Source organism: Mustela lutreola, chromosome 6 (assembly GCF_030435805.1).
Source record: "Mustela lutreola isolate mMusLut2 chromosome 6, mMusLut2.pri, whole genome shotgun sequence".
Taxonomy (NCBI): domain Eukaryota; kingdom Metazoa; phylum Chordata; class Mammalia; order Carnivora; family Mustelidae; genus Mustela; species Mustela lutreola.
Genome location: NC_081295.1, coordinates 53449279 through 53474567, shown reverse-complemented (window position 1 = coordinate 53474567; position 25289 = coordinate 53449279). Strand labels below are relative to the sequence as shown.

General features: G+C 40.4%; 1 protein-coding gene and 1 pseudogene across 1 annotated transcript; one reads left to right on the top strand and one right to left on the bottom strand.

The window, feature by feature from the left end:
* The first annotated feature begins 5452 nt into the window (after window positions 1-5452).
* On the top strand, window positions 5453-12985 carry LOC131834593 (membrane protein BRI3-like; annotated as a pseudogene).
* A 4223-nt stretch (window positions 12986-17208) lies between these two features.
* LOC131833681 (cytochrome c oxidase subunit 7A2, mitochondrial) lies at window positions 17209-23495 on the bottom strand. The gene is made up of 4 exons (XM_059177261.1): window positions 23337-23495; window positions 22011-22100; window positions 19371-19455; window positions 17209-17406 (listed from the first exon to the last, which is right to left on the bottom strand). Exons 1-4 carry the CDS (start codon window positions 23352-23354, stop codon window positions 17348-17350), a joined length of 252 nt encoding a protein of 83 aa, XP_059033244.1. The 5' UTR covers window positions 23355-23495; the 3' UTR covers window positions 17209-17347.
* Window positions 23496-25289: the final 1794 nt, after the last annotated feature.

Here is a 25289-nt window from a genome sequence, read left to right as displayed (position 1 = left end):
AGTGAGTGCCCCAAGAGAAACTATCAGAAGCTGCCTGGCCTTTTCTAATTTAGCTCTGGAAGTCACACAGTATTGCTTCAGCCACATTTACTCATCACGGCAGCCCAAGACCACTCAGGTTCAAGAGGGAATAGAGACTACCTCTTGAAAGGAGAAGTAACAAGGATTTGGTGGACATACTTTAAATGCCACTATACACCACTTAATGACTAGCTCTCTTGTCACCTATTCAGTTGGACCATCCTTAATTTACCTCTAAGTCCACAGAACCTGCTTTTCATGGTCATGTACACCTCCAGGCCCTCATCTCTCATCACTCTCCTTGTGGATAATTCCCACTTTCACTTCACATACCTCCTTTCCCAGGAGGGACTACTTAGAGAAGTACTTCTTAGCCCCGTTACCAGTACTTCTTAACTCCATTATTTTGATAAAACTGAAATCAACCCAGCTAAGACAAAGCTTCAAGCCAGTAAATTTTAGGCCTTATTTCCTCTCATGATTTTTTGGTCTCCAAAGAAGAAACAAAATGCAGAGATAGCCAACTAGCAGTAGGGAAGGTTCTCCTACATCAGCTAGGCCCAAGACTACAGGCCATCCAATGGACATAAAAAGTCTGCCAGTCTGTCCTTCTGCCCTTCTGAAGGTGGACTGCTTATATTTTGCCCACCTAAGCAGGATGAACATCTGGAATCTTAGCTCTTTCTCCCTTGAAGTCCTCTCTCCTCAGTATTGGTCAAGCTGACCAACCTTTCCTTGAGTAAAAAATTCCAGTGAGAGCCTGAAGTAATGAGTACGCCTCAAACACTATTTCACCAAGGAAAATTAAATGAAATTTTTTCAGTGGCAGCTTAACCACTTTAGGAAGAAAAGGAACCTTGTACAATTTATGCATACTGGTAAGAGGAAAGGAAAGGAATTCAGTGAGCTCAATCTAGGACAGCGAGTCCACTAAGTGGCACTAAATTACTCAAAATGCCAAATATCTTTGATTCTGCCTTAATTTCTATTAAAGTTATCTTGTTTGTTCATTTGTTTTGTTTTGTTTTAAGATTTTACTTATTTATTTGACAGGCAGAGATCACAAGTAGGGGGAGAGGCAGGCAGAGAGAGAGGAGGAAGTAGGCTCCCCGCTGAGCAGACAGCCCAATGTGGGGCTCGATCCCAGGACTCTGGGATCATGACCTGAGCCGAAGGCAGAGGCTTTAACCCACTGAGCCACCCAGGCGCCCCTGTTTTGCTTTGTTTTAAGCAGGAGACGCTGAGGGAATGTTAGGAAGCTGTTTCTGTGAGCACACTTGAGAATGTAAACCACAAGATTTACAACAGGCTCTGTCTGGATAAAATAGAATTAAGCGTATATACATATCAGTTACCATAAAATGTAAGTAAATTTTACACTTATTTTGTATTTTGTCATCACAAAATTGAGTTTCTGTGTAACTCTGTGACTAAAATAAGGAAAAAGTTTCCCTATAATCTTCAAAACTTTATCTTACTAGTCTTTTAGGACTTCTACTTGTAACCTTTATGTTATAAATATTTGTTTTTAAAAACTGTGTTTATTGGGGCACCTGGGTGGCTCAGTGGGTTAAAGCCTCTGCCTTTGGCTCAGGTCATGATCTCAGGGTCCTGGGATCAAATCCCACATTGGGCTCTCTGCTCAGCAGGGAGCCTGCTTCCCTCTCTCTCTCTCTGCCTGCCTCTCCATCTACTTGTGATCTCTCTCTGTCAAATAAATAAATAAAAATCTTTAAAAAAAATTAATAAAAATTAAAAAAAGAAATAAAATAAAATATATATTTTTAAAAACTGCTTTTATTAATGTGTTCATGCAGAGTTATAAACTCTATTTGCCAAGGAAGATTGATTTTATCCACCAACCCTGAGCAACTGGTCTGATGATTTTTAACCTTGTTTCAGTAGTAAAATGAAAACACTACAAACTGTTTCTTAAAATTAGGAACATGGCCAAAAGCATTCTTACTTGCAAAAAGTATATTATACAAAATAACTTTAACAGGCTGACTTTAAAACACAATATAGCATCTTGATTTGTCATAACCTTGACATGGAGCCCTGGTAGGATGCCCTGCCTCTTTGATCTTCTGACATTCTACCTGATAGATGTCAAACTCTGAAAAAGGAGTACATTTGAAGGATCCTTGGAGGATCAATCTCAAAAGAAAAAACTGTACGAAAGCCTCAGAAACATGACAGAAAACGAAAAGAAATAATATAGGGAGTGAAATTGTGAAATACATCACACTTCTATTTTGTGTGTGTGACAGTGTAAAATTTACATCAACATTAAAACTGAAAACAAAGGAAATCCATGGCTCATGGAGTTTCCTAAGATCACCCCGGCAGAGGGTGACCCCCACTTCCAACCCCAAGCATTTTAGTTACAATGAAGTTCAAGTTTATGGGTGCTAGGAATATTCAATCAAACAACTGACCTACGGTCTTCACAGACTGACGAAAGAAAAAGGGGAAGAAGACAACTGTTGTGGTTTATAAGAGCCTTAGGACATAACAAACAGATGTATTATATGGTCCATGATAAGAGTCTGACTTGAAAAAAAATATTTAAATATATATATAAATATATATATTTAAATATATATATAAATATATATATATATATTTAAAAAGAAATATATATATACACACGTATATATACACATATATATGTGTATGTATATATAAAGGACATTTTGGGGGCAGTTGAGGCAACTGAATATAGTCAGTATATTAGGAAATAATTGTTCATTCATTAGGAGTGATAATGGTATCATGATATAGGATTACATGCTGACATATTTTGGACTGAAACTTCACATAGTCTACAATGTAAAATAGTTTAATGAAAAAACACATAGATGAAGTATATGTGGCAAGATAACAATTGAGGATAGAATATTTTTTCTAATATTCTTTATGTCTGAAAATTTCAAAATAAAAATTTTTGAAAGTACATGGATGTTATTCCTATTCCCCCATTTTTAAAAAAGACTTTATTTATTTATTTGACAGAGAGAGACGCATAGAGAGAGGGAACATAAGCAGGGGAAGTGGGAGAGGGAGAAGCAGGCTTCCCACTGAGCAGGGAGCCAGATGTGGGGCTCAATCCCAGAACCCGGTGATCATGACTTGAGCCGAAGGCAGACATCCAATGACAGAGCCAACCAGGTGCCCCCCCTCCCCATTTTTTAAATTCTTAAAATAAGAAGGAGAGGCCTGTTGAAGTTGGCTTAAGAAGATGGTACCTGTTAAGTTCGAAAGAGAACTAGCAAATTCAGCCAGAGTGCTTTCTTTCGTTGTTAAACCTCTCACCATCCAAACAAAACAAATCTAGAAATCTTGAATCACCGTTAGATTTATTTGTTGGACAGAGCTATGCCAACTGTGCTTCCCTCGTGAATGTCAGGCTAAAAGGCAAAGTGTAGTTACCGCAGCAGCCAACCAAGTCCACCAGAAGACAAAAGTGTTGGACTCGCAATACAGGTGGAGCTAGAGGGTATGACGTTAAGGGAAATAAGTTGGTCAGACAAAGACAAATACCATATGATTTTACTTATATGTGGAATTTAAGAAACAAAAACAAATGAATAAAGGAGATAAAAAGGAGAGAGGCAAACCAAGACACAGACTCTTAACCTATACAGATCAAACTGATGGTTACTAGAGGGGAGATGGGCGGGGAGATGGATGAAATAGGGAAGGAGGACCAAAGAGCACGCTTATCACGAGGAGCCCTGAGTAACGTGTGCAATTGTCGAAGCACATACCGTACACCGGAAACTAATGTAATACGGTGTGCTAATTATACTAGAATCAAAATTAAATAAATAATGGGTTAGGGGGCGGAATCTATCAAAATAAATAAATAAATAAATAAGAGCTGTACTCTCTTTATTGGTATCAGTGTCTCTGTCTCCAAAACTAAATGAAACAATTGGTCAGAATAAGCCTCTGAGTCCTGCTATAGCAGTAATAACAATGAGTAACACTACCGATGGTAATAATAAGGCCCACCATTTATCCAGCACTCAGCGAAAGGCATGAGAGGGTGGTCCGGACTTCACAGATGGTGCTTCAATATTATGATCGAAAAGGCATGTTGGACACACTGAGTCACTATGTATAGTTTTTCCTTAAGCCAGGTGTTCAACAGGAATTATTAAGTCTTTCTCAGCATCTAAGGGGTCAGACTCTCAAGGGGAAGCACTGTTAGCTCACGGTGTAGGGGCAACACGGGAAGCTGGCACACCCCCTTCTCTCCTCACACCCTTTTCTTCCCTGTCTCCCACATGTCCCGCCTTCATCCTTCTGCCTTCCAGAAGAACTTGTTCCACCCCACCCTGCTGAGGCTGCCTATATGCTCCCTAAGTCCAGCCCTTATTATACAATCCTTCCAGCTGTTCCGCACAGTTCAGGACCAACATGTTCATGGCTCTATAATTTTTTCCATATCTCTACTGATTCTTCAACTTATCCCTCCTGCCTTCCCTACGCTGAGTAGCTGGAAATACTGCGCCTTCCTTGTTGGCACCTGCTGTATGCCAAACTGCTCAGGAACAGAAGGGATTAAGAAAGGCTGAAGAGGGCGCCTGGGTGGCTCAGTGGGTTAAGCCGCTGCCTTCGGCTCAGGTCATGATCTCAGGGTCCTGGGATCGAGTCCCGCATCGGGCTCTCTGCTCAGCAGGGAGCCTGCTTCCTCCTCTCTCTCTCTCTGCCTGCCTCTCTGCCTACTTGTAATCTCTGTCAAATAAATAAATAAATCTTTAAAAAAAAAAAAAAAAAAAAAAAAAAAAAAAAAAAAAAAAAAGAAAGGCTGAAGAAAGGAGTGGGGTGTCTTCAGCCCTATCTCCCCATCCAAACACAAAACCGAACGAGTCTCTGAGGGCTGTGGCTTCTTGTAGACACCCGGAGTCACTGGATTCAGCTCCCAGGATTAGGGATCAAATGATTAAAGTAAGTAGGTGACAAAGCTCGGCAAGGAAACAAGGGTGGCTGTGCTAATTGTGAAATAACTGGATGCTGGGTTCGTTATGTCTTCCCTAGGTAACACTTTGAACTCTACATCAAAACTTTAAAACCGTATTTTTTTTTTAAGATTTTATTTATTTATTTGACAGAAAGAGAGATCACAAGTAGGGGGGGCGGGGGGGGGGGAGAAGAAGGCTCCCTGCTGAGCAGAGAGCCCCTTGCAGGGCTCCATCCCAGGACCCTGAGATCATGACCCGAGCTGAAGGCAGAGGCTTTAACCCACGGAGGCACCCAGGTGCCCCTAAAATCGTATTTTTATAAAAATTGTTTCAACTGTTAAGAACAGCGTGTCCTCGGAGGGTGCTCATAAAAGATCCACTTATTCAACAAATATTATGTAGGAAACTAACGAAGGGAAAGACAGTCTTCTACAAGGAACTTAAGCTGAACGGAGAAAACGATGAATGCAGCGGCCCCTAAGGCGCTCAGTCGGGTGAGCTACCGACTCTTCAAGTCCGGTTGTAATCTCAGGGTCGGGAAGTCCAGTCTCCCCTCTGGCTCCGTGCGGCGTGGAGTCTGCTCAAGACTCTCTCCTCCCCGGGCCTGAGTGGTTCAGCCTTCGGTGAAGTGGCTGCCTTCAGCTCGGGTCTTGAGCTCGGGGTCCTGGGACACAGCGCAGCCTCCAGCCCCCGACTCAGCCGGGAGCCCGCTTCTCCCTCGGCCTCTGCCCCTCCCCCTCTTCGTGCTCTCTCTGTTTTTCTCTCTCCAGAATAAATAAGTAAAATCTCAAAAAACAAAACAAACAAAAACCTGTCCCTCTCCCTCAAGTAAGTAAATAAATCTTAAAAAAAAAAAAAAAAAAAAAAGGAAGGAAGAAAGAAAGAAAAATGAATACAAATCATACTTGCTCTGACATGTACACGTAGGCAGTGCCATCGGAGTGCAGAAAAGCAGTGGACTTCCGACTGGCGAGAGGATGATATTTTAAGTTTAGATTTACTGAAAGGTTACTTCATTCTATAGCGGTAAGAGGAACGTGACGTTTTCCTTTTTCTTCCTATCCAATACTGCCTCCTAGTGGTTCCACGGCCCCTTTGCAGCGCCTCTCACCTCTCCCCACCCCCAAAAAGATAGAGAAAGGGAAATGGAAACGTTGCATCAAAGAATCACTATAGAATCTGAGTCGATTTGTGAATATTAGTTTTACATTGATCCATTTCAAATGAAGTCTTCATTTCCTTTGTTTTTCCTCTCCAGGAAAACTGTCCGTCCATAAAAGTGTCGTATACTATGGGTCCCAACATTTTATCACTGGGTGCTCTGGGAAAAGACAATGACCTCCCCCCAAAAAGGATATAAAAGGGAAAAGTAGAGACCTTCTGCTGCCTTCACAGAAGGGCCTACTCCTGTTCCCAGGCTGCAAATGAGAGCCGTTTCCTTGCAGACAGGGGAAAAGGAAGCTCACAGTTTGAATCGGATTGAAACATGATCCCCAAAACGTTGAAATCTTGATGCATGTATCAAAAGCCAAAAATACTATCACATCAGAAGTGGAACTGTTTTCTGTTTTGCAAGAGGTGACAGCTTAGTTACTGTTTTGGGGTAGGCTATGACTTGTTCTGGGATGACCCCCGGGATAGGTGCAGGGACTATTCCAGGAAAAGCTGAGGCTCTAGAATCACATGAAAGATTATCAACGCAGCAGGCAGAATTACAGCTTTGAATGCGTTATGTTCCACCCACAAAACAAAACTGTCCATTTTTGCTTTATAAATATGGGTTGGGATATTGTGTGTCTACAAATGGGTGCTTCTTTTTGTGGTACATGAGCGTTTTATTGGAGAGGTGCTAACAGGAGCCAAAAGCTGGAACAGCCATCTTCCCCAGAAACTTTGTAAGACTTGGCATCCAGAATTGCTGCCTCAAGGCCTCTCTGAGGTTCAGCGGCTCAGAATATAACTTAGGGAGAGGAGGAATTTTGTTTCATGGATGTACTCTCCTTGCTGGGTTCCTAATTATCATTTCAGCATTTGTTGAATGAATACATGGAGGCAAAGTGCTCCCCATTTCCTCATGCTGGCCATCCTTACAGATTCTTCTCTCCCTTCTGCTGTCCTCCTGGTGGTTATTCTCACACAAAACGTGACTTGTAAGACTTTATGTTATTGTTCATATCCTTCCTAACACCTCCCGCCACCCTTACCTTACTCTCACCCAACATGACAATTCATTTCCCTCAAGATTTTCAAATCTTGCTTTGTCTACTATAATATCCTCCTCATTAGCCATTCTGTCTCCACTGTGGTCCATCTTCAATGCTATTGCCTAAGCCTTCTGAATTTCTCCAGTCTTATCTCCTCTGGCCCTCAGGAGAGCCTCCTCAATAAATAAATAAAGAAAGAAAGAAAGAAAGAAAGAAATGTTGCCATGGATATTGGATGCCACAATATCGTATGTTTCAGATCCATACATTTCAGAATTTTTTTCCTGCTGCAAAAAATCTTGAGCAGAATATTCTGCATTTCTTGAATTAACTTGTTTTCTCATACCAAGATGTCTTTCATCTTTCTGTTACTCTTGAAAAAAAGAACCACATTCTTTTAAGTATGATTACCTTCTTCCCATCCTTAAGTAAACACACGAGGTGCGTGCGGTATCAAATCTGTAATTCGATATGTTTTTAATACTGCGTGTTTAATCCATGAGAAACTCTTCAGAATATTAGCTCCTTAAACTGAAGTGATTGATTGGCAAGGAGTGAGCCCTAACACAAATAGGGTCAATTATGATGCTTTTCAGTTGATGCATCCTGGACTAGTCAGAGCCTTTTCTTGAAATTTTTGAACGTGAGACCACAAATACCCCATTTTCTTTCAGGTGTGTTTCTCAAAATTCATATATTGAAGTCCTAACCTTCAACATGGCTATTTGAAGACGGGGTCTTTTTGGAGGTAACTAAAATTAAATGAGGTCATAAAAGCTGGGCCCTGACCCGATAGGATTGATGTCCTTTCAAGGGACACCAGAGCTCTCTCTGTCTGTGCCACCCAGAGGACAGGACCCGTGAGGATGCGGCCAGGAGGTGACTCATCTACAGGCCAAGAAGAGAGCTCTCACCAGGACCTGACGTGGCCAGCACTTTAACCTGGGACTCCCAGCCCCAAGAATTGTGAGTAAATAAATTCCTGGTTTTTAAGCCACCCAGTCTGTGGTATTTTGCTGTGGCAGCCTGCGTGGACAAATACTGAGTGGCTGCAAAGTAGCCATTAACAGAGGACACATTTCTTTTTTTTTTTTTTAAAGATTTTATTTATTTATTTGACAGAGAGAAATCACAAGTAGTCGGAGAGGCAGGCAGAGAGAGAGAGAGAGAGGGAAGCAGGCTCCCCGCTGAGCAGAGAGCCCAACGCGGGACTCGATCCCAGGACCCCGAGGATCATGACCCGAGCCGAAGGCAGCAGCCTAACCCACTCAGCCACCCAGGCGCCCCCAGAGAACACATTTCTGCCATGCTGAAGAAGGGATTCTAAAGGAATGAGCTGAGACAAGAGACAGAGAGACCTACAGGCACTCCTGTGCTCCAGGAACAAAGACTAGAACATCAGCAGAAGCATTTTTCTTTATTCTTTTTTGTACTTACTATACCTGAATTGGTTTCAGAAAAATGTTTTCTGAAATGGTACTTATTACATATTCTATACATAACCACTTTTTTCTCAGCATGCTTAATAATTATCTACAATTAAAAAAAAATGTTCGACCAGTAAAAAGCCTGATTAGGAAAATAATGATCACAAATGTATTATTGAAGCCGGGCTGTGGCCACTTGGGAGAAATGAGGCTAGGTTATATTTTATGGCTTGAGAAATAAACTGACTTTTTAAAAAAAATTTTATTTATTTATTTGACAGAGAGAGATCACAAGTAGGCCGAGAGGTAGGCAGAGAGAGAGGCAGGCAGAGAGAGGAGAAGGGAAGCAGGCTCCCTGCTGAGCAGAGAGCCTGATGCAGGGCTCGATCCCAGGACCCCGAGATCATGACCTGAACTGGAGGCAGAGGCTTAACCCACTGAGTCACCCAGATGCCCCTAAACTGACATTTTAAATTGCTTCTTGAGAAATGTATCACTTTGTTTCATTTTATTTGTTTTCCACAACTTTCAGTCCTTTGAAGGGATTCTGTTAGTTGCTCTTTATAGAGCTCTTTATTGATAAACAGAGACAGAGGTAAACCAAAAGGAGACTCCTGGCTTCTCATCCATGATAGGAATTTCTGGTCTACTTTTTTCTTAGTATGTTCCAACTAAAGTGGAAAGAATCTTTTTAAAGAATCATTTTGGGGAGCAACCTGGGTGGCTCAGTCAGTTAAGCATCTGAGTCCGTTTTGGCTCAGATTATGATCTCAGGGTGAGGAGATCGAGCCCCGAATGGAGCTCTGTGCTCAGCTCAGAAACTGCTCCTGACTTTCTCTCCTTCTGTTCCTCGTCCCCTGTGTGCTTGCTCTCTCTCAAATAAATAAGTTTTTTAAAAAATCATCCTGACGGTTATTAGGATAGAATTAAGGTGGGGAAATGACTGCTGTACGTGCCATGAATGATTTAGGTAAGTGCACTAGTTGAAGTCAAAGGGCCTGGAGAGATGTGAGGAGGCCAAGCAAGAACACCAGCCTTTAGTCAACCGTACAATGCCAAGAGAATATTTTTAGAATCCTCCCAGAAGGAAAATGATGGCCTCCTACAAGAAGTCAGTAAAGATCTGACATAACTCAGAATTCAAGGGAACAGCCCATCTTTCATTATATATTTATGGCACATTTATAATTGGAAACCAACAATCAAATCCAAATTTATTTGTACACTCACATATTATATTCTTGCACAAAGGCTACAACAATCCAATTTTATGAGTTCTTCCTCATGTGGCAGACTTCATTTACACTTTAGAATTACCGTTTCAATACATAGTTTTCTATTATCTAAGCAATCTAATGAAATCATTTGATCATTTTTTTCTCTGGTGTATTACCCTAAGATAAAATTTTGGAAACTGTCTTGGGTTTTGAATAGGTGTCCTTATTAATGAGACGAATCTTGCAAAATGTCCTTGACTTGAAAAATATTGTTTTAAAAAAACCATAAATAGCAGCTATGAAGCTATAATTTCAACAGAGGTAGGCAGCTGGAGCAGATACACATCTAGATTCATGGAAATCAGAGAGAAAAGAGAGAGAATAAAAAGCTGCCCATCATTAGATGCAGATTTATCAAACATAATATAATGTTGCATTAATGACGAGCAGTGTTCAAAGATAACAAAGTCTTTGGGGTGGGGGTAAATGAGTAAAGTTGTCTTAAGTATTTTTCTTCTTTTCTCACCTAGGAAGTAACATAGTACATAGCAGATAAAGAATTGGTTTTGGAAGGGGCACCTGGGTAACTCAGTGGGTTAAGCCTCTGCCTTTGGCCTAGGTCATGATCCTGGGATGGAGCCCCACATGGGGATCTCTGCTCAGCAGGGATTCTGCTTCCCCCTCTCTCTGCCTGCCTCTCTGCCTACTTGTGACCTCCCTCTTTGTCAAATAAATAAACCAAATTTTTTTAAAAAATTGGTTTTGGAATACGACAGATCTAGATCTAAAGTCTAATTCACATGTAATTGCTGCATGTTTAATCTGTTGCTAACTGTACTTCGTTAGTTTCTAGTTCTTGCTAGTAATAGTTTAAAAAGCCGGCTGGGTTTGAGTGCCCTCATGTTCATTTATTTTTAAAATTCTTGTTAAATCAGTACTATGGCTTTCAGATTGTGTTGCATAATATTATGAAAACAAAAAAGATCAATCTAGAGACTGTGGTAGGGACATGGCCGTTTGTTGTGATAGTCACTGGGGAAGAGATCACAACTGCTGCTTTCTCCAGCTTCCTATGTTCCACCATTCATCTTCTTTTTCCAATTCAACCATGCAAAGTAATTTCCTTTCCCCCCAGAATGCTTTTCTCCTGACATTTATCACAGCTAGCTCATTTTTTTCTGGTCTCAGTTCAACTGAGGCCTTCTCTAGCTTCCATTCCATCATTTTCCCTAAGAAATCACACTGTTGATTCCTTTATGGCAGTTCCTACTATAGACCTTTATCATGCTTATGAATCTATTTAGTTGTCTATTTCCTCTAACTAGAACCAAGTAGGTTTTCAATAAGCAGTTGCTGGATGGTCAGATAGATGGATGAGAGAGGGATGGCTGACGGATAGATGACGGACAGGGTCTGATAAAGATCTCCTCTATTCAAAATCTGACCACTTCTGATTACCTCTATGTTTAACACCTGTGCACTGCCTCCAACATTTCCCAACTAGACTGTTGTAGTGGGCTTCTTAACGGGTCAGCCTGCTACTACCCTGGGTCTCCTATGGCCTACTTCAACATCATAGTCAAACTAATCCCCTTAAAAGCATGTAAGTCCGTCTTCTGTAAAAAACAAAAACAAAAGAAACAAAAAAATCTGCAATGACCTCCCATATCCCTCCGAGTCAAAGCCAAAGCCCTTACAACAGTCTCAAGTCCCCACTTAGTGTGGTCCCTCCTTACCTCTCTGACTTCTCTTCACTCTTCAGCGAGAACTGCTATTGCCACCCTCTTCCCTGAACATGCCAGGGATTTAAGGCATTTTCTCTAGGCTGTTCCCTCTTCCCATAATGTTTTCCCCCCAAATATCTGAGTGACTAACAATCCTCACCTTTTAGTCTTTATTTAAAGGTTATCCTCACACCTTATTTACTACTGCCCCCAATTACCCCACCCACATGCCAGCTCTCCCTGTTGTTCCCTAAGAACTTACTACCTTCTCACATTCTTCCCTGCCACCTCTCACTCTCATGTAAACTCTGTTCACCCATGATTCCCAGACACGTACGACAGCGTCTGGCACGTAGTAGGCACTCAGTATCTCTTAACCTGAATGATTAATCTTGGTGTATATATAGAAGAGTCCTGGTAGTGGATTACAACATGTTGCTCTCCACGCGAATGTATCCAGGACCCAAGAAGGAGGAGTTCAGGCTAGATGCCTGTGGAATTGCCAGCTTTAGGGAGCTTATGCGAAACTCTCTCAAACAGCAGGAAGGAATCTCTGCAAACCCTGAACCAAAGTGATTATAACAGCATCATAATTCTTGTTTTTATCATTCTTGTATTCTCCATATGCATTTGCATTTGTGTTCCCTAAGGACATCTTTTTGAAATACTCCTGTCTGCCCTAAGAGACCAGTAATGGTCACCATTTATTAATCATCTAAGTACTGTTTAGGGTAAATGGCACAGTTGTGGTTCCATTAGATGATACAATAAGTGGGAAAGTCAGGAAACCCTGCTTTGGTTGGTTGCCGGCTGAGAAACTCACCAGAACTAATTTAAGCAAAATGGGGAAGTTATTTGCCAATGGACTGCAACCAAGCCTAAGAACTGGCATGGATACGGTTGTGGGCATCAGAAATCAGAGCTAGGAACCGAAATGCTTCCAGGTAGTCTTCTTCGGTGTTGACTTTTTTTTTTAACAGCCCGTAAGCGGTGATGTCGCTAGACTGAGTCGGCGCTGGAGCGGGAGTCCGGGCAGGAGTCCGGACAGGAGCTGGGCACCGCGGGCCAAGGACAGCGAGCACCTGCTACAGGAGCGGCCGCTTGCCTACTACCTGGACGCCTGGCAGGGCGACTTCGCCAGCGGCCCGCGTGGCTAGCGCGCCCCCGCGGCCGCCCCACACTCACCGGTCACAGAACACCCCCCCACCCCCCCAGCGTCTACAACACCCACGATCGCAATACCACCAGGTATCCTGCCAATTCGTTGTCGTTGGAGGCTGCCCCATCCGCAGAGTCGGGTTCCGGAGGACCCTTCACCTCCCAGGGCATCTTCTTAACCATCATTTTGCTCCCATTTGGGTTCATCTACCGTTTCGCCTTTAGGAAGCAAAGAGCCCCAACTGTGGAGCAAACTTTACTTAAAGGGACCAACACACCAGGCTTTCCTACAGCCCGCTTTTTCTAATGTAAATGTCGTGTTCAATAGCCTCATTTGATTAAGCTTTCAGGATTGTTGTGTAAAGTGAGGTGGGATAGTTTTGGCGTGTGACTGCGGTTTCCTGGGCACAGGGGTCTCCTGGGCACAGGGGTCGCGGAGCGTGGAGACGCAGCAGCACTGCTCCTAGGGTTCATGACCACCCAGTAAAGCACACTTTTAGTTTTTGCAGTCTTCAATCTGAGAAAGGTAAGATATGTTTAAATAAACGTGATTGGGGGCACCTGGCTGACTCGGTTAAGCGTCTGCCTTCAGATGAGGTCATGATCTCAGGATCCTGGGATTGAGCCCCACCCACCCTGGCGGCCTCCCTGCTCAGTGGGGAGTCTTCTACACCTGTTTGTACCCTTTCTCTCAAATAAATAAATAAACAAAATATTAAAAATAAGATTCATGCCACTGTTTAAAAAAGAAAAACCCAACAACAGGGGGAAAGACTGTTAGTTGCCAACCCAATACTCAGTCTCCCCTTATTATACAGAATTCCAACTGCATTTGCCAATCTGCCCAGCTAAGACATTTTCTGACCACTCTGAAACCAGGCATGAACGTGCAACAAAGCTCTGGCCGAAGACAGCTAAGCCGAGGTCTCGGTTTGGAGCTTCTAAGGGTCTTTAAAGAGAGCTCACTTAATTACTGTGTCCTCTTTCACCAACCCTTCTTCCTGCAGGGAAATGGGTCTGGAGCTCCAGCAGTGATTCTCACAAGAACGAAAACCACACACTAAGGAGAGCTGAAAGAAGTATATAGGATATGGATCAAATTGTAAGCCCGTCCTACCAGCCCTGAAGGCTCATAGTCCCTGCTTTGTGTCTAGTTGACAGGGATAGGAGATGAAAAGACACTGTCCTTTTTCCCAGAAAGTTAACAGAAGCAACTAACTTTTATTGCACATTTGGTATGTATCAGAAGTCATCCTTAGCGCTTTACATGCATTAGGAAAAAACAACAACAAAAAAATGGGGCGCCTGGGTGGCTCAGTTGTTAAGCATGTGCCTTCGGCTGGGGTCATGAGCCCTGGGATGGAAGCTGCTCAGCAGGAAGCCTGTTTCTCCCTCTCCTACTCCCCCTGCTTGTGTTCCCTCTCTCCCTGTGTCTCTGCCAAATAAATAAAGTCTTTAAAAAAAAATGTGCATTAAGCATTATTCCATTTATAGGAAGGAGGATAAACATTTAGCAAGGTTAGCTACCCATGGTAATCCAAGGCTTGAAGCTGGGTCTTCTGTCATTTGTATGATTAACTACAATGTTATACAGTTTCCCAGGCTTACCAACTGTATTTCAAATTTGAATTCAAAGGGATGAAAGCCTTTTTTTTTTTTTTTAAGATTTTATTTATTTGAGACAGATAGTTCACAAGTAGGCAGAGCGGCAGGCGGTGCGGGGGGAGCAGGCTCCCTGCTGAGCAGAGAGCCCCATATGGGGCTCGATCCTAAGACCCTGAGATCATGACCTGAACCGAAGGTGGAGGCTTAACCCACTGAGCCACCCAGGCGCCCGGAAGAAAGTCTTGATGAAGGTGAGTACAAGGAACATGGGAGCAAAGGGGTGAATGTCTAACTTTCCAGCAGAATCTTGGGTGCTTATCAGGAGTGTTAAAAATGAATATGCATGCACCAAGAAGCAGAGCAATATGGTCGGTGATCAGCATGCTTAATTTGGATCTTGAATGTTAAGTGGAAGAGACAGATGTTAAATAGGTAGGGAGATTATAAATTATAGCATCAATAATGAAACTGAGTAGGAACTGGAGACTATACTGATCACTTTTCCAGGAAGCTTGACTGTACAGGGAAGATGGAAGTCTGCAGCGTATTTTTTGCATACATCGCTGTTAAGTGTATTGAAGCTACCCCAGTTAACATTTAATCAAACACATCATAGTATACTGGAAAGACTATGAACTTTAAAAATCAGACAAAAGTGGATTTGAAATCTTCTGCTCTTATTTGTCGCTTTGTGTAAATTGCATGCCCTCTGAGCTGGTTTCTTCATTTGTAAGTAGTTTAATTTCATTTAGAACAGCTATAGACTACAAATATAACTTTGAGCATAATACCAATTATAACAAAATTAGATATATCTCCTATGGTATTTATATTAATGGGATAACATCACAGAATTCCTTCTACCTATTAATGGATACTAATCTCAAGGAGATCATACTGTCTGATAAAGATAGAAAAGGAGATTGGAATGAAGTTTGTATCCCAAAGGACACATTTTCAACACCTCTTAAGGACTCTAATCTAAGGACTTTTGGTTAGTCTTTGAAATCTATCAATAATTTTAACAGCTCTTTCACTAAATGCTAAGTATAGCACATTTTCACAGGACTCTGTCCAGCAACCCTTACTCTGGAATCTTGGCGCTTGGTCCCTCCCCATCTCCACTCCTGGTTACAATGCAGATTTTTTAAGTGAAGGGCAAATACTTAAATTCAGCCTTTATTTTTAAAAATTTTCAAGTATCTTAAGTGTTCAACTTACTTTTACTTTATCCAATCTTGCCATATTAGTATAGCCCAAACAGAACATTTTCACATGGAAAAATGTTTTCTAAATTATGTTAGAAATAGTATAAAGCACCTCTCACACTATTGAGATAAAAGCTATCAGAGGGTATCACTTTTTTACTACATAGCGGTATCTTTTAAATGTCATTAAAAGCATTTCAAATCACAATTACAGGAAGTTAAGTTCTTTGTAAGATGCTGACAAATATAGCTTATTTCAAAATATTACCAGTGCTTGCTTTTTAGCTCCAAATCACCAAAGTGGACCAAATTCCAGCCCAACCTAAGAATTCTCTCAGCATTTAGAGATGTCTGTTACTTACTCTACTCCTTTCCTTTTAAAGCAGTGTTCTTTGCTGGTATTAGTAATAGGATTCTGTCAGAAGTTAGGCATTCCTGCATGGTATGGCTACCAAGATCCTTTCTAGTCTATGAGATTCAAGGCTGAGACATCTCCTATTAGGTACTTTTTGAAATGGATTTATACTTTAATGTTTCAACATGAAGACTTAGATTAGCTATTTCACATTTGACTCATTTTTTCCAAATATGTTACTTTTCTTGAATTTTATGCAGAAACTGAAGTTTTAGAGATTTTTTAGAGAGGTAGCGGGGGAGGGGATGAGGATTGGTGCAAAGAGGGAGAATCTTAAGCAGGCTTCACATCCAGTGAGGAGCCCAACAGGGGGGTTCATCTCAAAACACTGAGATCATGACCTGAGTTGAAATCAAGAGTTGGACACATAACCAACTAAGCTACCCAGGCATCCCCAGAAACTGAAGTTTATTAACTTTTACTTATTGATTTCCCCTAGATCGAATGCACCTAGTCTCTAAATTGCAGTGTTACGAACATACACGTACCAGAGGAAATGACCAAGTCTGACTCCTTAAGTTCCCCTAAATAGCTTTTAGAAATGAACTAAGCGGGTGCCTGGGTGGCTCAGTGGGTTAAGCCCCTGCCTTCAGCTCAGGTCATGATCTCAGGGTCCTGGGATCAAGTCCCCTGTCAGGCTCTCTGCTCAGAAGGAAGCCTCCTTCCTCCTCTCTCTGCCTACTTGTAATCTCTGTGTGTCAAATAAATAAATAAAATCTTTAAAAAAAAAAAAAAAAAAAAAAGAAATGAACTAAGTATTTTATGGGAAGTTACCCTTTATGTTACAGAATAACAGAAGCCCATTGTTAGTGTGAAAGAACAAGTCCTGAATTATTTTATAGCTTCTCTACTAAAGCCTAATTCTAAGCTGCAAAACACATCCAAGATTTAAACATATGCAACATAGCTGGGAAAAAGAAAGACACTTGAATCCCAGGAGCCAAAACTGATCTGCTTCCACTAACCCTAGATTCTAGCATATCCCCACATATGCACAGCAGGGAGGGAAGGAATTCAAAGAAATATACTTTCAAGGGTCACATTCATTTAAGGCTGAAGACCATTCACTGTGTAAGTCTGAGCTGCTATATTATATTAAATAATTTATATAAATAAAATTTCACTAAAATCACTATGATATTTTATATGACCCCAATGACAAAAGAACCTTTTTTTTTTTTTTTTTGGTCTCTACCTAAGATTTACTAGGCTGATCAAAAATTAAAATTATTGGTATAAAGTGATAAAATAAGACAAAGCATGGTAAAGACTGCTTTATTGGTGGCAGTTAGTATAAGTCAATAAATATTGATCCCCAAATAACTTATTTATCAGTTACTGGTCCATAGAGAGCTGAACGAAACTGACCCAACTGCCTGCTGAGATGATAAACTGGAGTCAATCCTGCTTCTTGGGAAATGAAGCCATAGCTAGCTGATATATGGCATATGCTGTTCCTGAAAAATAAAAAGAAACAAAAAAAGAACTTATAAGAAAATCTGAGATTTACATGGAAACCTAATATTCCAGCTAAAAAGTCATAGAAGAGAGTCAAGTCTGGCATTAAGACTACTTCTATAGGAACATAAAAGTATTTTGATAGGTGCTGGCAAAATTTAAAATAAATATATGTTAAACACATCTAATCTTTCTCTTTTTTTAAGGACTTTATTTATTTGACAGGGAGAGAGAGAGAGACAGCATGAGCAGGGGAGCGCCTGACAAAGGCAGAAACTTAACCAACTGAACCACTCAGGCACCCCTAATCTTGATTTAGTATCAGTTAACTTCTACAGAAAGTGTTAGGTACAGTACAATAATGTATTTGTCAACTTGGTATCATGTAAAAATTTTTTTAAGTAAGATTAAGAACACATGTAAAGGGGTGCCTGGGTGGCTCAGTGGGTTAAAGCCCTTGCCTTCAGCTCAGGTCATGATCCTGGGGTCCTGGGATCAAGTCCCGCATCGGGCTCTCTGCTTGGCAGGGAGCCTGCTTCCCTTCCTCTCTCTCTGCCTACTTGTGATCTCTGTCAAATAAATAAATAAAATATTAAAAAAAAAAAAAAGAACATATGTAAAGGTCATTTCCATTTTAACCTGAGATTGCCTGAGAAATGCTAAGAATGATTCAAATATCAAAAAAGAGGTCAAGGGGCGCCTGGGTGGCTCAGTGGGTTAAAGCCTCTGCTTTCGGCTCAGGTCATGATCCCAGGGTCCTGGGATCGAGCCCCGCATCGGGCTCCCGGCTCCACAGAGGAGCCTGCTTTCCTTCCTCTCTCTCTGCCTGCCTCTCTGCCTACTTGTGATCTTTGTCTGTCAAATAAATTAAAAAAAAAAAAAAAAAAAAAAAAGGTCAAAATATGCAAGCATTCCCTAAAGTATATTATCAATGTAAAACCAAGAGTGATACATTTAAATTATCAAATTTAATAGCTAATAAGTGAAAAATTATTAAAACTAACCACCAGAATTTATGATGTACTATATGCTGGCTAACTGAACATAATAAAAAAAAATAAAAAATAAAAAATAAAACTAACTACCAGAATACCTAAGAAATAGTCACACTGATCAAAAAGAATTTAGGACTTTATCTTAAGAGAGCCCAAATGCACTATCTAGTTGTTGTCTTCAATCATAAATACCCCTTCACTGTATTCAATTTAAGCCAAAGAAAGCACCTTGTCATGAGCAGAAGGACTGTGTAATTAGGGCTCAAATTTCAGCCTTTCCACACAGAGGGAGTATTATCTTGAGTAACTAACATAATTTCTTCAACTTCAACATAAGAACACATTACAGACTTAATACAAGGCTTACAAAAATTCCTTTATGTGGCCTTATCAACAGGGCAAGCAAATAGTAATCTCCCAAATATTGTTTCCCTTCCTCCCCCAGAGAGCAATCATTCAAATTCTTAACTCTGCTCTGAGTATACCAATTTGTGATATTCCACTGCTAATATTGAACAACAGACCTGCCCAAACCACAGAAAAAATATCAAGCACTTTTGGGTACAGTAGTAACTGTTGCTCTATATAGGTTTTGTTTCTGTCATAAACATGGATGTTTAATGTCGGTGTAAAACGTTTATTATGTATCACAGTAAAAATGTTCAAAAAGCCCCTGTTACAGTAGATGGGGTAGAGTATAGGGTCTGCAGGGCCACCGTGAGCACACTCAGAAAGTTACCTGTGTCATACATACTCATCAAACGTCACTGGTTTATTTTCTTTAAGATATTAAAATGCTCTTATATAATATGTATCAATCATCCTCTTGAATCTCTTACATGCAAAGCATTATGAACTCAGATTCTGGAGAAAGACTTCCTATGTTAAAATACTGGCAAAGTAAAAGCAATGACGTTAATTATCCCTCCTGTTACTTATCTGTAAGTCAAGCACTCCAAATATCTTACCACCAACTGTAAGCACCATAGTAGCTCTATACAGGAGGGCATCAGCTACTCCACCCTTCAGATGCACTGGAATTCCATTATCCTCCTAGATTAAAAAATGATAATAATTAATACACGTGTGATCTGTTTTCAACTAAGTTCAGAAAAGACTAATCCATTTATATAAAATTAAGCACCTTCTCAAACCCCTGGAATTAAAATATTGTAAACATCAAAATGAAAAGACTACAATTTTCCTGACTCTACATCCACTAAATTATTAAAATAAGAACTCCCAAAAGTCAATATTCTTTCTCTTAAAATTTAGTGAGATCCAATAAAGATGTTCTTTCTAAGGAATATATAAACATTAAGGCTGTGAAAATATACTGATTGAGTTCATCAACAGAATTATTAAAAAGATCAGTAACCATCACACTTTAGATTTAATCACAAGATCTATTTTTTTCTTAAAAAGGGGAGGGTTGTTTATAACCTTAACCCCTAGTTCAGCACCTGGCATACAGTAGATATTTAATACATCTATTAAATATAAGTATTTTATTTTTATGTAACATACAATGGTCTCTGACTTAAAAATGGTTCAACCTACAATTTCTCAACTTTACAATGCTGTGAAGTAATACATATTCAGTGGAAACTGTACTTTAAATTCTGAATTTTTACCTTTTCCCAGGCTAGTGATATGCAGTACGATACTCTCTTGAAGATGCAGGGCAGTGACAGCTGGCCACAACTCTCGGACAGCCACACAATCAGGAAGTTAAACAACCAATACACTTACAACCATTTTGTATTCATAAAACCATTCTGTTTTTCACTTTCAGTATAGTATTCAAGAAATTACATAAGGTATTCAACACTTTATTATAAAAAACTGTTAGATGACTTTGCCCAACTTAAGCTAATGTATGTGTTCTGAGCTTAAGGTAGGTTAAGCTACATTTAGTAGGTTAAGTATATTAAATGAATCTTCAACTTAAAATGTTTTCCATTTATGATAGGTTATTATGACGTAATGATATAACCCCATTGAAATCAAGGAAGATCAGTACAGAATACTTTTTAACCACTTAAAATTTTATTTGGGAAAACCAGAGATCACCCCAGGAAAACAAAACAAAACAAAACTATCACCAATAATTTAGTTATCCCACCATCTTTCCTTATGTGAAAACCACCATTAACAAAACTGCAAGGTACCTATCCATAAATATATTCTTTTAAAATTTATATATTTACTTTAGAGAGACAGCATATGCATACACACACACACACACACGGGGAATAGGGAGAAAATTTCAAGCCTGCTCAGGCGCTGAACAGGGAGTCTGACATGGGGCTTGATCCCAGGACCCTGAGATCATGACAGCCGCTTAACCAACTGAATCACCCCCACGCCCCTACTTAATGGTATCTTTTTTTTTTTTTTTTTTTTTTTTTTTTTTTAAAGATTTTATTTATTTATTTGTAAGAGAGAGAGAGAGTGAGAGCAAGCACAGGCAGACAGAGTGGAAGGCAGAGTCAGAGGGAGAAGCAGGCTCCCTGCGGAGCAAGGAGCCCGATGTGGGACTCGATCCCAGGACGCTGGGATCATGACCTGAGCCGAAGGCAGCTGCTCAACCAACTGAGCCACCCAGGCGTCCCTACTTAATGGTATCTTAAAAACCATTCTCTCAGTCCCTTTAAGCCCACCTTATTCCTTTTAATGGTTACAGATCATTCCAGTGTGCAAAATTATCACAACTGAACTAGCTAGTCTCCTATTAATGTGTATTTAGGTTGTCAGGGTTTTTTTGGTATTAAAATCCTATATGGAATAATCTTTTTCCTTTTTTTATATTCTCATGCTACTAGTTCTGCAGAAAAGATTTTTTTAAAGATTTATTTATTTTAGAAATGGAGAGTGTTCCCTCTATAAAATTTTTACTTGTCAATCATATGTCAATAAAACTGGAAAAAATATATTTTCTTCTAATATGTTTTGCAGGAGAAGCACTTTTATCTGCAGTTTATCTTTTTTTTTTTTAAGATTTTATTTGAGAGAGAGAGCACAAGTAGCAGGGGGTTGTGGGACAGACAGAGAGAGAGAGAAACAGGCTCCCAACTGAGCAGGGAGCCCAACACAGGGCTCGATCCCAGGACCCTCGGATCATGATCTGAGCCAAAGGCAGATGCTTAACCAACTGAGCCACCTAGGCACCCCTGCAACTTATCTTTTAATATACAATACAGAAGGGATCAAACTTTATTTTTCCAATACCAATTTATCATATCCTTTCCTCACTGATGTGAAATAGCACCTTTAACATACATTCAATTTCTACATATAAATTTGTTCTGTTTCTCGGCCCTTTCTATGTTTCTATGTTTGTCTATTCTCATGCAACCACCCCAAAGAGTGCCAACCCAGTGTAACTTCTCCAAAGTGTCTTTGATATACCCTTTCCCTCTCATTTCTTCTGCTTCCCCAAGGACTTCTTATATACAACAAATGCCTAGTTAGCTATCAATAGTTTGTTATTCTTTTGCTATTACAGCAGCATCAGTAACAATCAAACATGGCCAAATTTACTTCCTATCTCCACGTTCTAGTAATTACTCTTACAAGTAATAATTGTCTATAAAATATTTCAGTACCTGAAACAGCTTTTGTTTCTCTGGAACTTTATTTTCAAACTGCCTGCGTGAAGCAGTACTTATGGTCCTCTGGGCAATCTGACGAAGAGCCTGAGATGAAAAATCCACAGATATTGGGCAGATTTAGGTTTTACAAAACTGTCAAAACCAACCATTTTCAATCTTTACTATTAGAGAAGAGGAAAAACTGACAGTTAAAACATATCCAACTTGTCAGTAAGAATCCTAAACCAGCAGCCAAGTTTTGCAATTGGTTGTCCATCCACTACCCTTTATATTAAAATTCTGCAGGCTCCAAAAACCACATTCAAATAGCAATTCATGCAGATTCTGAGCAAAAGAAAAAAAAAATCATCTTTACCTGAATTGTAGCATTATATAATCTTGAGTAAAATGCTGACATATTACAAAGATAAAGAGTGATTACAAAATACACTAAGTTCAAGTATTTTCATTTCATACTCTACCATATTATTAAAAATCTATTACTTGATACCAAAATAAAATGGCATGATTCCTACTTAATTAAAATGTTTTCCCATTACATTTTTCCTAAAACAAATCTTTAATAGGCTCTAATTCTTTTAAAAAAGAAACCTGCACTATATATCCAATTGCATTAAATAATGAAATAAATACGCACTCTATATTCTAAAATAAATGATACATTGAGGCTAAATAAAACCTTATTTAATAATTACAAAAGCGAACGGTCACGGTTACATTTTCCTTCTCTTTACACGCCCAAAGCCGGTGGAGGAGTGAAGGACACTGACACTGCAGAACCGCCTGAGGAAAGCAACACTACACTTCTGCCACGGCTGCTCCCAAAGTCCCAGCCAAAAGTGAATGACCTGCTTTTTAAATCGCATTCTGATGCTCACAAAGCTCAGAAACGTTGAAATTTAAAGCCTATCAAAATACCATCGGAACATCTTCTGTCCGAGGCTTCCGGGTTATCAGAAACTTCCCACTTGCACCTTAGTTTTACTCGTATCAGAGGCAACCACTTCATGAATGACCTATAGGTTTAAGGGTGGCCACTAAGAACCCAAGGCTGAGTAACTCACCTCTGGTCACCTCCCCAGCCTCTCCACTCCCTTCATCTACCCAACACAGTCTGGGGCGAGAGGAACAGATAGAAGGGAAAGTAGCCGCAGGCGAAAGGGACACGAACCAAGGTGACTTCGGAAGTCGCCTTTTTCCACCTTCCCTCCCAGGAGAGGTTTCTCCGTCAAGGTCCCTTAGCTAAGTAAGGTCTCGCCTAAGCCTCCACTCCCGACCTTCCCGCCCCGCAATAAGAACCCAAGCCGAGAGGCTCCTCACCAGCAGATTCCGCAGCATCTTGGCTCAGTTAATATCCACCAACCGCATCAACCGACCACCAAGAACGAAACTCTCCCCACCGGAACCGGAACTACCTTCTGGCCTTGCGCGCGTCAGGGAACACAAATATTTCCGGGCGGAGGCTGGGCTTGAGCTTCTCTAACCATAGAGAGTGGAAGAAAAGCGAGAGCGGCCGTACGGCTGTGGCCGCTCTAGCCGACCGGCCGTTTCGGTCTCTTCGGCTCGTTCCCATCCTGGCCGAGGCCTTTCAGGCGGTGGTCGCTGGAGCTAAGGCTGGGAAAAGCAAACGATTTTTGAGACCAGAGAGGCTAAAGTCAAGTGTTCTGTACTTTTTAACTACCTTACGTAAAATGAATATGAGACCTATCGTAGAAAATTGATGTATTTAGAAAGAAAAGTTGTTTTTAAAACTTAGCAAACTTGGAACCATTGTTAAGACGGTGAAAGAACACTGGGTTGGCTCAAGAGTTGTGAAGCTGCAAGAAATACGAAACAAAAAGGATAACTCCTCTTACACGGATACAGTCCGTTTCCTCCGCTGACGAAACTTTGTGAGGGCGTTATTGGTCCTTGTGCTGGGTATTAGCTGTAAGGAGCTGCGTCGAGATACCAGTTTTTATCTTGTACCTTTGGATGCTGCAGAACTCCCCACGCAAGAAACGCTACCACAGTGTCCTGAAATTGCAGACGCTGTTCGCTCGTTTCTCCTTGTCTGGGAAAATGCTGAAAGAGGGGGGAAATTTAATTGTGGGGCAAGAAATGGAATGGAAAATCTGGGCTCTTAGTTAAGTCCCAGTCTCAGGTCGGACAGGGCACTTTCCTTGACTGGAGTAGCTAGGCAGAGCGATTATCGTACACAGCCTATCTTCTATCAGTTTTGTCTAAATAATGTCACATTGCAAATATCTTTATTCTCTGTGCCCACCAAAGGTGTACATATATATAAACATATTTACCCTTTGTAAAAATATTTACCTTTCCACCTTTTTACAAATTAATCCACTATGATTTTGGATAAAAAGTGAATGATATATCGGTTCAGTGTAGGTGAAATGTGTAGATAAAAATTAGTAATATCAAGATTACTATTCTCATCTTTTGGGTTGGATCCACCAAGTTATCTTTCACTTAATATTTTCACACAATTCAGGTTCTCATCCTCACCAAGATTTATAGATGGCCAATTCAGTTCTTCCCTAGATAAGGACCGAGGGGCTTAATCTCTTCTCTGTATTATGCACTGTGATCAAATCCCTGAGGACAGTTACCAGGTATCAATACCTGGAGATACAATTTTTAAAAAATTAGATTGTCTAGAATTTGAGCTTTGGTAAAGTTGTACGTGCTGTCTTACATTTTCTCTGTCTAGACTGTAAATTTCTCAAGAACAGAGGTTTTTAAAAAAAATTTACTTATCTCCTAGTACTGCTTAAAGGGTTAAAGGTTAGCCAGTAGATGAATTAATGATATATACTGGGTAATAGTTCGATATATTTAAAGAAGGACACATATGGCTCTGTTCAAAAAGAACAAAGATTCACATAAATATTTCTTTCAGAGTTTTTTTTTTTTTTTAAAAGATTTATTTATTTATTTGATAGAGAGAAATCACAAGTAGATGGAGAGGCAGACAGAGAGAGAGAGGGGAAGCAGGCTCCCTGCTGAGCAGAGAGCCCGATGCGGGACTCGACCCCAGGACCCTGAGATCATGACCTGAGCTGAAGGCAGTGGCTTAACTCACTGAGCCACCCAGGTGCCCCCTTTCAGAGGGTTTTTTAACATTAGGACTGGCAGTACACTATTTAGATATATGGAAAATGTGAAGTAGGTAATGGCTAATTTAAGCCTTGTCAGGAAAATAAGTTTGTGTGAAAATACTAAGTGAAAATAATTCATAATTACTGATGCAAAGTTACCAAATCAGTTACTCAA

Bases quoted from the DNA above. Each gene is read 5' to 3' on its own strand.
- LOC131833681 (XM_059177261.1), bottom strand. The intron at 19,456-22,010 runs GTACTGAAATAT...TTTTTAATCTAG, and splicing joins AGAAACAAAAGCTGTTTCAG to GAGGATAATGGAATTCCAGT. The intron at 17,407-19,370 runs GTAAGATATTTG...TTTATTTTTCAG, and splicing joins TATGGTGCTTACAGTTGGTG to GAACAGCATATGCCATATAT.